The 18,247-nt window shown below is 46.3% G+C and overlaps 1 protein-coding gene across 4 annotated transcripts in view; it reads left to right on the forward strand.

The window, feature by feature from the left end:
* Positions 1–18,247, forward strand: part of LOC124004346 (SH3 and PX domain-containing protein 2A-like) — a 138,520-nt gene that overhangs the window by 33,085 nt on the left and 87,188 nt on the right. For all 4 annotated transcript variants that reach the window (XM_046313178.1, XM_046313179.1, XM_046313180.1 and 1 more), the window contains exons 3-5: positions 1,742–1,817; positions 4,465–4,541; positions 8,766–8,857. In XM_046313178.1, coding sequence (XP_046169134.1) covers positions 1,742–1,817; positions 4,465–4,541; positions 8,766–8,857 — 245 coding nt within the window. The remainder of the gene's footprint in view (positions 1–1,741; positions 1,818–4,464; positions 4,542–8,765; positions 8,858–18,247) is intronic.

Below are 18,247 nucleotides of genomic sequence, written 5' to 3' on the forward strand. Positions count from 1 at the left end.
CCAAGGTTGCCTTCAGAACAGAGTGGACCACCACTCAGCAGCTTACCCACAGGAAGACCAACCCCTCCACTGGGACAAGGCATATAGAGTTTTCCCCTGTGAGAGCGAAACAAGACTGAACTGAACTGAACTGCGGTCCCAGTCAGGGAAGACAAAGCATACAAATAGAATACCGCCGGCCCACCCGTCACAGACCCATTGATTTGAATGGGAATTTCTGTTCTAGTAATTCTATTTCTATGAGAAAGAGAAACCCAGCGGAGATTAGTGTCTGTATTCTGACCCAGACACAGAGAGAGAACTGGGTTTGGACCTGTCCCTCGTCCCCGTACTGCTAGATTGTTTATTCACCTGGTTCCTCTGGGTCTTTACCCTGCCCTGATGCACACCATGGTGTGTGGTCTCTCTCTTTCTCTCTCTGCTTTTCTGTGTCTCTTTCTCTGTCACACACATCTGCATACATAAGCACACACACACACACACACACACACACACACACACACACACACACACACACACACACACACACACACACACACACACACACACACACACACACACACACACACACACACACACACACACACACACACACACACACACACACACACACACACACAATAAATACTTTATTTGAATTCACCAATCAGATTTACATTAAAAAAAGTTCAGCTTCCCAGGACAGCTGAAACAGAGCAGTATCCAGCCTACTGCTTTGCCCTAGTTTTTGTCAGGCCCGCAATCTGGAGTCCACACACTGCAAGGCTGTGTACGTGGCAGAGGCTGCCAAATATAAGCGCCACCAGCTTGCACCTCCACCCGAGGCTGTCCAAGCGTGCCGCGAGGGGCTGGTACTTAAGCAGCTTGCCGGCAAAGGCCTGTTCCATGTAGCCATCAAATGAGCAGCCCACTTACACACACACACACACACACACACACACACACACACACACACACACACACACACACACACACACACACACACACACACACACACACACACACACACACACACACACACACACACACACACACACACACACACACATTTTCTCTCTATCTCTTCTCTCTCTTCTCTTCTTACAGTATATATATGCTGCAGACAGAATAGGCTTCTTCCCCCACAGCCCCATTTACTTTTACGAATCCCCCCTCTGATTTATTTAGGGGTTGAAATTGGATAAACACAACATGGCCGACAATGGCTGGCATCTTTGACCTCTGCAGTTTGTGTGGGTGTGTGGAAAAAGTCCCTGTGTGTGTGTGTGTGTGTGTGTGTGTGTGTGTGTGTGTGTGTGTGTGTGTGTGTGTGTGTGTGTGTGTGTGTGTGTGTGTGTGTGTGTGTGTGTGTGTGTGTGTGTGTGTGTGTGTGTGTGTGTGTGTGCAGTTCCCTCTAACCCCGGTGTCAGCACTTCTCCTCCCTTAGTACCACGGCGTCTTTATGAATAAATCGACTCACATTAACTCCTCTCCACCGCGAGCAGCAAAACACCATGCAGCGTTTGTCCTTGTCCGAATGGGAATTTAAAATGTGTCCGAGCTTTGATATGATATAATCTCTGATGCTGTGATCGGAGTGGCGGGGAATTTTAAATACTGAGCACAGCTGTTTCTTTCAGTGAAATTCAATGAAACACTATTCAGTTCCTCAGTGAGCTGAAGTACATTTGTAAATGTTTGCCAAATAGTTCTCTCACTCTTAAATTAATACAAAAATGTCTGTGTGTGTTGCTCTTTACAGATGCAGATTCTTGACAAGTTCCCAATCGAGGGAGGGCAGAAAGATCCCAAAAAGAGAATCATCCCATTTCTCCCAGGTGAGTCTCCATCATTTATCCCAGGTCAGTCTCCATCATTTCTCCCAGGTCAGTCTCCATCATTTATCCCAGGTCAGTCTCCATCATTTCTCCCGGGTCAGTCTCCATCATTTATCCCAGGTCAGTCTCCATCATTTCTCCCAGGTCAGTCTCCATCATTTCTCCCAGGTCAGTCTCTATAATTTTTCTCTCCATCTCTCCTTTCCTTTCCTTCTTCTCTCCACACGTATAAAGTCTTTCACACTCCGATAAGCAAAGCCCCTGTCAACCCCATGGCCTTTACCATTGAACCCGGACCAACACTCTAATCGATCCCTTGCCATATATGGCCATAAGATCTAATGACATGGCACTATCCATAGGGACTTATTGGGGTTTATAAGGAAGTACAGTCTGACTTGAGGCAGACAGACACCACCATGACAGTCAAGTCACCGATAGCGCTGACTCGGCAGGAAGTTACACCGCGTCAGTATCCTGCTCGTATCGACGCCCCTCCTAGTGTCGTTCATACATTATTCATCAGTCGGTCCATCCAGTTGACTGTCTCTCGGAGGTGCAGCAGCAGGCAGGTGCTGACAGTGTGTGTCTGTCTGATGTGGGAGTGAAAGACACACAATGGAAAAAGAGATCGAGGAAGAGATGGTGGAACAGAGAGAGAGACAACACTCCTGCTGTGCGAGTGAGAGGCTTCTGTCTGTTTACTGTTTATGTTGGTTAGGCTCTCTTAGAGCCGGATGGAGACCACATGCTCTCAGCCCTCTCCCTACCCGTGCCTGGCCACCCAGACTTATTGCCCCGTCCAAAACGCCACACCCTGAACATTTGTTTCTTCTCCACATTGAGTCTGATCTTGACTCCCCCTCCACGACCATTCTAGAACGCGAACACATTCGGACCGTCTGATCGGTGCTCAAACAAATGTTGTTGTTTATATAGGTTGGGGGGAACGGGGAGGGGTGAAATACAACCTAAAGGCCTCTCCGGTAACGGGTGGGTCACTCTGTGTCCGGCGGGGCAGCTCCTCGGCCTGTGTTAATGAACAGAAGTGAGAGAACGATGAGTCCGGTTTCAATGCCCTCAACTTGTGCCCGGTGGCCTGCTGCCTGGGGAATGGGTCCTCTTCCTTTGGGACAAAATAAAAGGCAGAGAGAGAGTCAAACATCCTCTAGTATCTTCTTAGGCCTTTGATCGAGGTGCTTCTCATTCTCACTCCGGTTCTTCTGAGGACTAGGCGTACCCTCTGCCTGTCTGTCCACACCCCCCGAGTGACTGAACCTCTACTTATACCCATTTTGAGTAACGAGGGACATGTTGCACCAATTCCAGGTGCCAATTGGATGCAGCACCTGGACTGGGTAATATTGGTGTTGATTCACCCACCCCAGTTGGTGCCTGTAGAGCTGTCCATGGTGCTGACTCACCTTGGCCTGGCAAGCCCTCTGGAGCTGACCACGGTCCTGCTCCTTCCTTTGCAGCTCCCTGCTGGCCCCCAGGTTGCCACAGTCCCAGAGACCGATGGGTTGGGCCCGAGCCAGATCACATGTGGGTAAAGCGATTTAATAAAATGTGGGTAAAGCGATTTCTTTGAAAATAGGTCATTGGTTTTGACACTCTGGCTAGAGATGATCCTGTCGCTGATGACTTTGTTTTGTACAACGCCTCGTCACCACAAACAACTTCTATGATGGCAGGTTCAAGCCGAGGTATGAAGCCAACACATAGCATTGGGAGAATTCAGAGTCGCCAGGCAGTCCCCACCCCGCCAACCCACCTCACATTAAGCCACCTGGGTGTCAACCAAAACATCCACCTCCATCTGTTTACATACCTTTTGTAACATTTGTTTTGAACGGAGAGTCTCATCGAGATATAACACCTCTTTTGCAAGAGATACCTGTTCAAGCGGGCAGTAGTCAGCAGCGTCACCAAATACAATGTCTTCGTCCAGTCCAGATGTGGAAATGTGTCCATGGCAACTTCTTTGAAATAGTCCCCATAGGATTCACTCAATTACACACAATGTTAGCAGCTGGCCATCAAAGACTTAGGTTTTGCAAGTCAGAGTTATGGCTGGAGATTCCCTGTTGTTTACACGATTGTCTCTGATCTAAGAAACTCCAGTACTGCACTATTACCCCTCTACTATTCATTATTCAAAGTATTGCTGGCAATCAGAACGCACACAGTCTGTCCCCAGCTCTTCCTCTCATCCTCTGTGTCTTCAGTTCACAGGAAGGGTAATTTGATCACTTCCCGTGGGACTGTAGGGACCGCGGCATACCCTGGAGTAGGGGCCGTTCTGATTGGCTGGTGCCATTTTTCTTTGAAGTCACTGAGTTAGACTAGACACATAACCTCCAAGCGCTTAAATCCCATTTGATATGTTAAGAGGGCAATGCAGGACAAGACCGTTCACTATGAGAGTATGAGAGTGAGATTGTTGTGGTTCAGAAGTCTTTCATGTGTTACTGACATCTGGTGTTAGCCTGTGGTAATACACAAACACACTAAAGGTTTGTCCTCTGCGATGAGACAGGATTGTACCGGTCTTTAATTTATTACAGTTTTACACTCTCTAACATCTAAAATGTGCCCTTCTTATCTACTCTCTCTCTCTCTCACCCCCCCCCTCTCCCTCCCTCAGGTAAAATCCTGTTCAGGCGGAGTCATGTGCGTGATGTGGCCATGAAGAGGCTTCGTTTCATCGATGACTACTGCAGGGTGAGCAAGGAGGCATTACTGTCAAAACACACACACACCCACACACACACATACGCGCTGTAAACCTCCTGTCCCACTTGAGCTCCCCCCTGTCACATGTTATTGGGATTTAGGGGTCAGAGGTCAGGGGTGACAGATGGTAACCAGACACACGTGTCAGCGAACACCTCAGGCGTGAGGTTAACCACGGGTGTAGAAGGGTACATGTGTTGACTGGGGGGGTTTCAGTTTGCACCACAATAAGATGGTGTTGTCGGTTGCATATTTCTGTGCAAATACTTGATTCCCTTAACTCATCTTGCTGCCGAGTTTTAAAATAAATATTTTTACGATGTTTAGGGGTAGTTACAAGGCTAGCAAACCTACAACGGCCCAACCGAGGAAATGTTTTTCAAATACTTAGCTAGTCTGAAAACACATTGTCATACATACGGGTCTCTAAGGTTTTGGTTTATTCTAGTCATGAAGTTTTAGAAAGAGATTTGACCTAGTTCTGTTTAGAACACACAAGAACACTTCTGAGTGCCCAACAAAAGATAGACTTTAAAAAGCGACCCACTCTTTCAAATAAATAGATAAAGATAAATAGAGAAAGGCTATGCCCTCGGTATTTAATTTTAATGAAAGTTTTCTAAAACTCCCCCAAAACTTCAGCCTTTGGTCATTCAGCAGTCTGACTTCAAAAAAGCTCTTATTGTTTCTCCTTTGTTCAGTCTCTCTCTCTCTCTCTCTCTCTCTCTCTCTCTCTGTCTCTCTCTCTGTCTCTCTCTCTGTCTCTCTCTCTGTCTCTGTCTCTCTCTCTCTCTCTCTCTCTCTCTCTCTCTCTCTCTCTCTCTCTCTCTCTCTCTCTGTCTCTGTCTCTCTCTCTCTCTCTCTCTCTCTCTCTCTCTCTGTCTCTCTCTCTCTCTCTCTCTCTCTCTCTCTCTCTCTCTCTCTCTCTCTCTCTCTCTCTCTCTCTCTCTCTCTCTCTCTCTCTCTCTGTCTCTCTCTCTCTCTCTCTCTCTCTCTCTCTCTCTCTCTCTCTCTCTCTCTCTCTCTCTCTCTCTCTCTCTCTGTCTCTCTCTCTCTCTCTCTCTCTCTCTCTCTCTCTCTCTCTCTCTCTCTCTCTAAAAAGTGAACAAGAAATATTACACTCACACAAGTTCCAAAATAATGAAGACAATTCACATGTCATATTGTCTCTATGTAACGATATGCAAATAGTTTAAGTAAAATTTTGTTCTTCACCCTTTTCTTTTGGCAACAGGTCAGAAGGTCATCTTGCTGCTGTGATTGCACAGATAGATATGGGAGTTTATCTAAATTGGATTTGTTTTCAAATTCTTTGTGGGTCGATGTAATCTGAGGGAAATATGTGTCCCTAAAATGGTCATACATTTTGCAGGAGGTTAGTTAGTGCAGCTTAGTTTGCACATTTTGTGGGCAGTGTGCACATAACCAGTGTGCACATAATCAGTGTGCACATAACCAGTGTGCACATAACCAGTGTGCACATAACCAGTGTGCACATAACCAGTGTGCACATAATCAGTGTGCACATAACCAGTGTGCACATAACCAGTCTTCTCTTTTTACATTTTTTAAACTCTTTTTCTCCCCTATATGTAGTTACAGTCTTGCCTCATCGCTGCAACTCCCTTACAGTGAAGCGAAGCTCGAGAGCCATGTGTCCTCCGAAACATAACCCAACCAAGCCACACTGCTTCTTGAAAAAATGCCCGCACCAATGTGTCGGAGGAAACGCCATACACCTGGCGACTGTGTCAGCGTGCACCCGCCACAGCGTGCGGGATGGGACAAGGACATCCCTGCCGGCCAAACACTCCCCTAATGCAGACGACACTGGGTCAATTGTGTGCCGCCCCATGGGTCTCCCAGCTGCGACAGAGCCTGGACTTGAACCCAGAGTCTCTAGTGGCACAGACCACTGCACCACTCAGGAGGCACCTAGCCTGTCTTCTCTTGAGAGCCAGGTCTGCCTATGGCAACCTTTCTCAATAGCAAGGCTTCTCTCTCTCTGCCCCTGTCTCTCCCCCTGCCCCTGTCTCTCCCCCTCTCTCTCCCTCTCTATCTCTCTCTACATCTCTACATGTCTACATTGCCAAAGCAAGTGAAATAGAAATAGATAATAAACAAAAGTGAAATAAACAGTAAAACATGAACAAAAGTTACTCCCCCTCTCTCTTTCTCTCTTTCCCTCTCTCCGCTCTCTCACTCTCTTTCTCTCCCCACCTCCCTTTTTCACACACCATGGTATCAGAGGCCAAGGATGTAAACAAACAAGGGGGCTGGACTGTCACACACACAATACAGCTGCTCCACCCGAAGTAGGGAAGGTGTGCAGTTTTCTGCCTCGAAAACACAGATAAGAGTGTGGACTTTATTGTCCAAGGCCACATCTTATAATCAGTGAAATCCAACATTTTGAAAGACTTTCTCTCAACTTGGATGATACGTTTTAATAACCTCCAAATACTCGTGCCCAGTCTTTATATAAATGCTCAAACACAGCTTAAAGATGCCGTCAGTCATGTCAGAAGCTAGCAGATTCATTATTTACCTAAAACAGCAGCACATTCCAGCAAAGCTAACGTCACGTTTTGAAATGAACTTTCCTTGCTTCGTTTAATAGCACTATCATGAATCTAGGAAATACGTTTTGTGTGTCAGAGTGCAGTGTTTATTTCATTTCATAGCACAAACATTTGTTAGTATGTTTCTCACGCTGGCTTTAGCCACGGAGGGAGCAGGCCTGCCCCGGCAAGGGCAGGGAAGTTGCCTAGAAACACATGCCTCGGGAGTCAACGTCTGCATAGCTTGACAAATTCGCATGATTTGTGAATCTGTTCGGACCGAAAAGCTGGTGCGACAGCTAAAATAGCTTTGACAAAAAAAAACAATTTCAGCTAATAGGGAGAAGTATCTAACAAAATAACTACATTATTGCAGTCACTATGTAACGGTTTTCTCCAGTTGAAGGAGAGGCGGATCAAAACGCAGCGTGGTTATTATTTATGGTTCTATAATAAAAAAACTATACATGAATAGACTAACAAAACAAGTAATGTGAAAAACCAAAACAGCCCTATCTGGTACAAACACAGAGACAGGAACAATCACCCACAAAACCCAACACCAAACAGGCTACCTAAATATGGTTCCCAATCAGAGACAATGACTTAACACCTGTTTCTGATTGAGAACCATATCAGGCCAAACATAGAAATAGACAAACTAGACATGTAACATAGAATGCATACAAAGCAAACTATGGTCAGGGTGTGACACACTAATCATAAACTATTTACATAATAGAAATGTTGGTACATTTGTGGACAAAATTCTTGCTTACTCAACTTTTAAAGGTTTAAAAAATGTCTTAAAATATGTTTTATGTTTGGAGATGTTAAGAGATTGTTCTGCCTGTCTATCACTCATCATCTTCTGATCTGAACTTTACTACTTCCTGTTTGTTGTCACAAGACAAACAACAGAAGGATCGTGATGACACAGAAGGCCCTCTCAAGGGATTGTGAGAGGCTGGAGCCAAACCATCTGTATCACTAGCTGTCTTTTAATATAATATACACTTCCTCAATGACACATGACTAGAAAAGGATAATATGAGTGCGGACGGGTATTTGCTCTTATTGTGAACAATGGAATATTAATTGATTTGAAGTTGTGCACTGTCCCTGTGAAATAAATCCCATCAATATGATATAGATGTTGTTCAACATCAATCTCAGATATAGTACTATATGTCCACTATGTCTACCTTGTCATTGGCTCCTATCGATCTGTTCCTATAGTCGTGTGACTTAGCATGACCATTACAAATGGATGTCCATCCTCAGTGGAAAAGGCTGACATATGATCTTCCATTGAATTGGAGCCAAACTCTGTGCTAAGGATTATGCTGTGTGTACTGTAAAGGTAGAACGTCAAATGGATGTTGGAATGCATCCTCCGTAGTTCATCATTCCAAGAGCTGCTTCGTGTGGTGCACCGTTGCACGGTTTCTTACAACGGATGTTCTCCCTCCCTCCCCTTTCCCCCTCTGCCCCCCCTCTCTCCCCCTCCCTCCTTCCCCTACCCCCCCCATCTCACTCTCTCTCTCTCTCTCTCTCTCTCTCTCTCTCTCTCTCTCTCTCTCTCTCTCTCTCTCTCTCTCTCTCTCTCTCTCTCTCTCTCTCTCTCTCTCTCTCTCTCTCTCTCTCTCAGGCTCTGGTCCGTCTCCCTCCTCAGTTGTCTCAGAGTGAGGAGGTGCTGCGCTTCTTTGAGACCAAAGCTGATGACCTCAACCCTCCAGTAGAGTGAGTATCTAACACACGCACGCACGCACGCACGCACGCACGCACACGCACGCACGCACGCACGCACGCACGCACGCACACACACACACACACACACACACACACACACACACACACACACACACACACACACACACACACACACACATCAATTCAAGGGGCTTTATTAGCATGGGAAAGCAAGTGAAATGGATAAACAAAAGTAAAATAAACTATAAAAAATGAACAGTAATTATAAGTAATTGCGGGGGAAAAATGTATGTTTATCGACATTTATCAAACTATAATTATATTTTTTGCTGAAGCCCATGAGTGCATGATCTCTCTTTCTAACTCTCACTCTAACAATGTGTGTCCTCACCAAACTGGGTCAATATTTCGCCCTGTCTCTTTTTCAAAACTTTCCCATCCTGCTGTGCGGTGTGTCTCAGAGAGAATCAGAGAGGCTGAGGCCTCATTGTTTACAGTGTGGGTCCTTTTGAACAGAGGAAGTGGAGGCCAGGCTTTGATGCCACCAGCAGGAGGGTAGAGGGTTCACACACTGATCCATGGACAGAGTTTGTAGGGCGGCCATGTTCCAAACACTAAAAGGGAACTATGGGGGTGTATACTGAGAAGTAGAGCTACTAATGTGCTGTCTATGTGGTAGATAGTTGGCTGACTATGGGGGGGTTGTGTGTCTTTGTGTGTGTGTGTGTTTGTGTGTGTGTCTATGTGTGTGTGTCTGTGTGTGTGTGTTTGTGTGTCTGTGTGTGTGTGTGTGTGTGTGTGTGTGTGTGTGTGTGTGTGTGTGTGTGTGTGTGTGTGTGTGTGTGTGTGTGTGTGTGTGTGTGTGTGTGTGTGTGTGTGTGTGTGTGTGTGTGTGTGTCTGTGTGTGTCTGTGTATGTGTGTGTGTATGTGTCTGTGTGTGCGTGTCTGTGTGTGTCTGTGTGTGTGTGCGTGTCTGTGTGTGTCTGTGTGTGTGTGTGGGTGTGTGTTTGTGTCGCTCAACATCTTCCTACTTCTACACCTTTCCCATGAACTGTTGGTCCTATTGGGAAGTACTCAAGGCATGATTACCGATGTGTAAAAAAAAAGTGCCTTTGAACAGGGGTATGGTAGTAGGTGCCAGGCGCACCGGTTTGTGTCAAGAACTGCAACGCTGCTGGTTTTTCCCACTTAACCGTTTCCAGTGTGTATCAAGAATGGTCCACCACCCAAAGGACATCCAGACATCTTGACACAACTGTGGGAAGCATCGGAGTCAACATGGGCCAGCATCTCTGTGGAATGTTTTCAACACCTTGTAGGGTCCATTACCTGACAAATTGAGGCTGTTCTGAGGGCAAAAGGGGGGGGGGGGTCACGTACACTCGCTGTATGTGACCATGTTCCAAAGTACCCTCTTTAGAACGGTTTGGTGTGTTCCCTAGTCAGCTCTTTTTCCAAGCTATGAAAAGTTCTAGCAAGCCTCTACACATTTGGGAGTGTGTGTGTGTGTGTGTGTGTGTGTGTGTGTGTGTGTGTGTGTGTGTGTGTGTGTGTGTGTGTGTGTGTGTGTGTGTGTGTGTGTGTGTGTGTGTGTGTGTGTGTGTGTGTGTTGGGAGGGTGACAAGTTTCATACTTCTTGGAGATTTTCCTTTCCCCTCTGGGTACTTTTTAATTAGGGGAACGAAAACTGTGCTCTCCAAATTCACGTTAGAAAGCTCCAAATCAGTTGTAATAGACTGGTAACACACACGCATGCAGGCAAGCACACCACCTGAGGCGCAGACTCCCTAGTTAGATGCTGACAGTTTTCTCATCCATGTTTCAATTACTCCTCTCATTATTTTATTCCCTTCCTCGCTTCTCTGCCTCATCTCTGCCTCATTTCTCTGCCTCTCCTCTGCCTTGCTTCTCTGCCTCTCCTCTGCCTTGCTTTTCTGCCTCTCCTCTGCCTTGCTTCTCTGCCTCTCCTCTGCCTCACTTCTCTGCCTCGCTTCTCTGCCTCTCCTCTGCCTTGCTTCTCTGCCTCACTTCTCTGCCTCTCCTCTGCCTTGCTTCTCTGCCTCTCCTCTGCCTTGCTTCTCTGCCTCTCCTCTGCCTCACTTCTCTGCCTCGCTTCTCTGCCTCTCCTCTGCCTCGCTTCTCTGCCTCTCTTCTGCTTCGCTTCTCTGCCTCTCCTCTGCCTTGCTTCTCTGCCTCTCCTCTGCCTCGCTTCTCTGCCTCTCATCTGCCTCGCTTCTCTGCCTCTCCTCTGCCTTGCTTCTCTGCCTCTCATCTGCCTCGCTTCTCTGCCTCGCTTCTCTGCCTCTCCTCTGCCTTGCTTCTCTGCCTCACTTCTCTGCCTCTCCTCTGCCTTGCTTCTCTGCCTCTCCTCTGCCTTGCTTCTCTGCCTCTCCTCTGCCTCACTTCTCTGCCTCGCTTCTCTGCCTCTCCTCTGCCTCACTTCTCTGCCTCTCCTCTGCCTTGCTTCTCTGCCTCTCCTCTGCCTTGCTTCTCTGCCTCGCTTCTCTGCCTCTCCTCTGCCTCGCTTCTCTGCCTATCATCTGCCTCGCTTCTCTGCCTCTCCTCTGCCTTGCTTCTCTGCCTCTCCTCTGCCTTGCTTCTCTGCCTCTCCTCTGCCTTGCTTCTCTGCCTCTCCTCTGCCTCACTTCTCTGCCTCGCTTCTCTGCCTCTCCTCTGCCTTGCTTCTCTGCCTCTCTTCTGCCTTGCTTCTCTGCCTCTCCTCTGCCTTGCTTCTCTGCCTCTCATCTGCCTCACTTCTCTGCCTCTCCTCTGCCTTGCTTCTCTGCCTCTCCTCTGCCTCACTTCTCTGCCTCGCTTCTCTGCCTCTCCTCTGCCTTGCTTCTCTGCCTCTCATCTGCCTCACTTCTCTGCCTCTCCTCTGCCTTGCTTCTCTGCCTCTCCTCTGCCTTGCTTCTCTGCCTCTCCTCTGCCTTGCTTCTCTGCCTCTCCTCTGCCTTGCTTCTCTGCCTCTCATCTGCCTCACTTCTCTGCCTCTCCTCTGCCTTGCTTCTCTGCCTCTCCTCTGCCTTGCTTCTCTGCCTCTCCTCTGCCTCGCTTCTCTGCCTCTCCTCTTCCTTGCTTCTTTCACTGGAATAAAGAAAGGATGTGAGGAGAAAAGAGATAGAGAGAGGGAAGAGGAGAAGACAGCAGATATAGTGACCTCTGTCTCACGGTGATTTCCTGCTGAGGCTTAATAGAGTCTCTTTCCCTCCCTCCTCCCTCTTTCCTCCTCTTTTCTCTCGTTCTGTCCATCCCCAGCTCATAAATTCAAGTCTGCTTTAATTGACATGACAGCTCAAGGTTAGAAACGCTATTGCCAAAGTGGTTAGGATTCGATCAACAGCCTCTCCCTCTCTTTCTCTCTCTTTCTCCCTTCTCCCCTCCCTCATTCCTCCCCTCCCTAGCTGAATCGCTCACAGTCTTTCTATAGCTCCATTCATCGCTCGCTCCATCTTTTTCTCACTTCATTATCTCTCTTTCTCTCTCTCTCTCTCTCTCTCTCTCTCTCTCTCTCTCTCTCTCTCTCTCTCTCTCTCTCTCTCTCTCTCTCTCTCTCTCTCTCTCTCTCTCTCTCTCTCACACACACTCTTGCTCTCTCTCTCTCGCTCTCTCTCTCTCCCTATTCTACCTCCCTCCTTCTTTTGTATTCTCTATGACATGAGTGGTGCGGTCTATTTTGGTATGTAAAGACAACACATTAATCATGTAGTCCAGAGACAAGTCACATATCTCCATCAATAATACACACGTACACCCTATACCCTCAGTGCTCTCTCTCTCTCTCTCTCTCTCTCTCTCTCTCTCTCTCTCTCTCTCTCTCTCTCTCTCTCTCCCTCTCTCTTTCCCTCTCACCCCCCCTCTCTCTCTCGCACACACGCACGCACGCACGCACGCACGCACGCACGCACGCACACACACACACACACACACACACACACACACACACACACACACACACACACACACACACACACACACACACACACACACACACACACACACACACACACACACACACACACACACACACACACACACACCATCTCATTACATTGCATTGCTCTTGGCCAGTCCTCATCTCTAAAGGAAAGCCTGGCTAAGATTGTGACTCCATTATAGCATCAATATGTATGATAATGGACATGGAAAGTGGGGTAGACTAAATGGACATGCTAAGCTTGTTCCTGTCTATTGTAACAATGGGAAGTAATGGTGGAGGTGGATTTTATCCATCTCTCATGTACTATTCTAGCACTAACACATTACATAGTGGTGGTGCATTGCATCCAGAAAGGCTGCATCCTAAATGGCACACTATTCCTTATCGCCTCTGCACTATATAGGGAACAGGGTGCCATTTGAGATGCAGACATGGACTATTCTAGCAGTTACACATCATGATTCAGAAGTAGATTTCTGTCTAGGGGGAAATTGTATGGGCTTTCATCTTGGTTCCTTTCCTTCACATCCGCTAAATGGAAACTAATTAGAGGACATTTAGCAGTGAGATTGGCCACTGATTTACTTCCATGATTGGTGTGTGTGTGGTAGGGAGGAGGGGCGGTGTGTATGTGTGTCTCTTTCTGTGTGTGTGTGTGTGTGTGTGTGTGTGTGTGTGTGTGTGTGTGTGTGTGTGTGTGTGTGTGTGTGTGTGTGTGTGTGTGTGTGTGTGTGTGTGTGTGTGTGTGTGTGTGTGTGTGTGTGTGTGTGTGTGTGTGTGTGTGTGTGTGTGTGTGTGACTATACTCCAGAGTAATCTGCAGGAGGAAAACTAATTTGAAACACATTAATCATGGAATTATAGAAGGCAGTTTGACCTGTTCCAAACAGGTGTGTGTGTGTGTGACTATATTCCAGAGTAATCTGCAGGAGGAAAACTAATTTGAAACACATTAATCATGGAATTATAGGAGGCAGTTCGACCTGGTCCAAACAGGTGTGTGTGTGTGTGTGTGTGTGTATGTGTGTGTGTGTGTGTGTGTGTGTGTGTGTGTGTGTGTGTGTGTGTGTGTGTGTGTGTGTGTGTGTGTGTGTGTGTGTGTGTGTGTGTGTGTGTGTGTGTGTGTGTGTGTGTGTGTGAGAGTGTGTGTTGAATAGGAATTACCTTGGAAGTCAGGGCACCACGACAAAAAAAATGTTTTTTAGAGTTGCAATTTCCCGAATAAAGCTCTTCATATATTTTATTATCTTATCGATTGCAGTCTTCTATTAATGTAGTATTACCTCATCAGTCTCATTCCTGAACATCGCAAAACCTTGGATATCTGCACGAACCCTAGCATCATAATGAGAAAAAGTCCCTAGTCCCTAGAGGATGAAACCGATATGATGGCTTGGTAGACAAAGGAAAGGGGTGGGGACAGATAAGAAAGAGCAGGAGAACAGAATGGACCCACCACATACACACAATACGTTCATAGTAAATATGGATATTTTGCACCCTAACAACCGCTCATTTGTATTTTAGAAATGCAATTTACAAGTCTATGACTTTGTCGTCCCTCTCTGCGACTGCCGGTCTGTCTGCTGGATAGATTGTCGCCAGCAAGTCTCTGGTTTGTCCACCAGAGATCAAAGCCTTCTGTAGTTTTAGGTTTTTATAATGGATACGTCAGAGGACCATTCGGAAATGTTCTGAGAGTGGATACGTTTAACAGACTAAAGTATTTGAACAGCTGCAGCCGGTCTTGAGTTTGTAGATTTCTTCACCATTTCAGCTTGGGGATGATCTTCAAGTTCTCTGGTCTTGTCCTTTTGTAGAGTTGTAGTTCAAACCATTTTGCAACATCCGGCTCACGCCTTAGTCTGCTTGGTCTATAGAGTGGTAGCCATTCCAACGTGGGGACCTCATCCCTGTGTTCTCTTGACTATATTTAAATGGCCAAGCATTTCAACATGTAGCGACAGGGCCATGTTTTCTGATCTCAATGGTTGATTATTCAGGTCACAGCTAGAACCACTTTACCTACCGGCAGCAACCCGGCATGTTTTTGTCTATTGTACATTTTGCCGGATGTGGGTTTTATACTGGAGTAGAAAAGGGGGCGTTCCATGTCGCCGATGTAAATGTCTGTGCTTACGGGGTGTGGTCACTGAATTATAGTTAAAACTTTATATGAAAAAAATTATCTCATTTAGAAGGCTAACATCACATTTCATCTTCTCACAAATAGTTTCATATTTAATCATATACGTTCTACAATAATTAGATGTAAATCTGGTAACTGGGAAATGTACACATTCAGAGAAACAGTTATGATGTTCTGCTCTGGTAGCTACATTACAAATCAGTAAGGCATTCGACATGATTGTTCTTTAAGTACCCACAGACAGTTTCAACTGGTTGGAATACAGAAATATGGTTGGATTATTCAATCTTTTGAGATTACCTTACTGCAAAACTTTCATTTTGGCAGAGTGAGGAAACGAGTTTCGGTATTTACGACAGCTATAAACCCGTGGTGGGAGAGAAAGAGAGAGGGGGGGGGGGCTATGATCCTCACCCAAAAGGGGCACGTCATGACAGTGCGTTATGTGTCCATTGTCCCTCCATTGTCCCTCATCTGTTCCAAAACAGAGAGAAAGACCCATGGAGATGTAGATAGATTAAAATAAAATAAAATGTTATTTGCCACATGCGCCAAATACAACAGGACCTTACAGTGAAATGCTTACTTACAAGCCCTTAACCAACAATGCTTTAAGAAGTTTTAAAGAACAAAAAAGTGTTCAGAAAAAATAGAAAATAAAGTAACTAATAATTAAACAGTAGCAGTACAATAACAATAGCGAGGCTATATAAAGTGGGTACCGGTTAGGTACCGGTTAGTCGAGGTAATTGAGGTAATATGTTCATGTAGGTAGAGTTAAAGTGATTATGCATAGATAATGAACAGAGAGTAGCAGCAGCGTAAGAGAGGGATCTGGGTAGCCCTTTGATTAGCTGTTCAGGAGTCTTATGGCTTGGGGGTAGAATTTTTAAGAAGCCTTTTGGTCCTAAACATGGCGATCCGGGACCGCTTGCCGTGCGGTTGCAGAGAGAACAATTTATGACTACAGTGGCTGGAGACAATTTGTAGGGCCTTCTTCGTTCACATTGGAGTGGGCCTAGGGTTTATGGTATAATGGTGTGTTGATGTGAGCCATGACCAGCCATACAATCACTTCATGGCTACAGACGTGAGTGCTATGGTCGTTAGTCAGTTAGGCAGGTTACCTTAGTGTTCTTGGGCAGAGGGACTATGGTAGTCTGCTTGAAAAATGCTGGTATTACATACTCAAGTCAGGGACAGGTTGAAAATGTCAGTGAAGACACCAGTTGGTCAGTGCATGCTCGGAGTACACGTCCTGGTAATCCGTCTGGCCCTGTGACCTTGTGAATGTTGACCTGTACAAAGGTCTTACTCACATCGGCTACGAAGAGCGTGATTACACAGCCGTCCGGAACAGCTGATGCTCTCATGCATGCTTCATTGTTACTTGCCTCGAAGCGAGCATAGAAGTCATTTAGCTCGTCTGGTAGGCTCGTGTCACTGGGCAGATTGCGGATATTCTTCCCTTTGTAGTCTATAATAGATTGAAAGCCCTGCCATATCCGATGTGTGTCGGAGCCGGTGTAGTACAATTTAATCTTAGTCCTGTATTGAAGCTTTGTCTGTTTGATGGTTCGTCGGAGGGCATAGCGGGATTTCTTATAAGCTTCCGAGTTAGATTCCTGCTCCTTGAAAGCGGCAGCTCTACCCTTTAGCTCAATGTGGATGTTGCCTGTAATCCATGGCTTCTGGTTGAGGTATGTACGTACGGTAACTGTGGGGATGACGTCATCGATGCACTTATTGATGAAGCCCGTGACTGATGTGGTGTACTCCTCAATGCCATCGGAAGAATCCCAGAACATATTCCAGTCTGTGCTATCAAAACAGTCCTGTAGCTTAGCATCTGCTTCATCTGACCACTTTTTTATTGACCGAGTCACTGGTGCTTCCCGCTTTAGTTTTTGCTTGTAAGCAGGAATCAGGAGGATAGAATTATGGTCAGATTTGCCAAATGGAGGGCGAGGGAGAGCTTTGTACGTGTCTCTGTGTTTGGAGTAAAGGTGGTCTAGAGTTATTTCCCCTCTGGTTGCACATTTAACATGCTGGTAGAAAGGAGGTAAAACGGATTTGAGATGAGGATTCTAGATGATCTTTTTCCTGTTTACTTATGGCCGTATACAGCTCATTGAGTTGTGCAGTCTTCATGCCAGTATTGGTTTGTGGTTGTATATAGAAAGCTACGAAAAATACAGATGAAAACTCTCTTGGTAAATAGTGTGGTCTAAAGTTTATCATGAGAGGCTCTACCTCAGGCGAGCAAAGCCTTCCTGTGTAAGTTCCGACAGAGATGGCCGCCTCGCTTTGCGTTCCTAGGAAACTATGCAGTTTTTGTTTTTTTACGTGTTATTTCTTACATTAGTACCCCAGGTCATCTTAGGTTTCATTACATACAGTCGAGAAGAACTACTGAATATAAGATCAGCGTCAACTCACCATCAGTACGACCAAGAATATGATTTTCGCGACACACAGATCCTGTGTTCTGCCTTTCAAACAGGACAACGGAATGGATCCCATGCGGCGACCCAAAAAAAATCGACTCCGAAAAAGAGGGAAACGAGGCGGTCTTCTGGTCAGACTCCGGAGACGGGCACATCATGCACCACTCCCTAGCATTCTTCTCGCCAATGTCCAGTCTCTTGACAACAAGATTGATGAAATACGAGCAAGGGTAGCATTCCAGAGGGACATCAGAGACTGTAACGTTCTTTGCTTCACAGAAACATGGCTCACTGGAGAGACGCTATCGGAGGCGGTGCAGCCAGCGGGTTTCTCCACTCATCGCGCCGACAGAAACAAACATCTTTCTGGTAAGAAAAGGGGCGGGGGCGTATGCCTTATGGCTAACGAGACATGGTGTGATGAAAGAAACATACAGGAACTCAAATTCCTCACAATCAAATGTCGACCACATTATCTACCAAGAGAATTCTCTTCGATTATAATCACAGCCGTATATATTTCCCAAGCAGACACATCGATGGCTCTGAACGAACTTTATTTGACTCTTTGCAAACTGGAATCCATTTATCCGGAGGCTGCATTCATTGTTGCTGGGGATTTTAACAAGGCTAATCTGAAAACAAGACTCCCTAAATTTTATCAGCATATCGATTGTGCAACCAGGGGTGGAAAAACCTTGGATCATTGTTACTCTAACTTCCGCGACACATATAAGGCCCTGCCCCGCCCTCCTTTCGGAAAAGCTGACCACGACTCCATTTTGTTGATCCCTGCCTACAGACAGAAACTAAAAAAAGTAGCTCCCACGCTGAGGTCTGTCCAACGCTGGTCCGACCAAGCTGACTCCACACTCCAAGACTGC

This window comes from Oncorhynchus gorbuscha, linkage group LG18 (genome assembly GCF_021184085.1).
Source record: "Oncorhynchus gorbuscha isolate QuinsamMale2020 ecotype Even-year linkage group LG18, OgorEven_v1.0, whole genome shotgun sequence".
Lineage (NCBI taxonomy): Eukaryota > Metazoa > Chordata > Actinopteri > Salmoniformes > Salmonidae > Oncorhynchus > Oncorhynchus gorbuscha.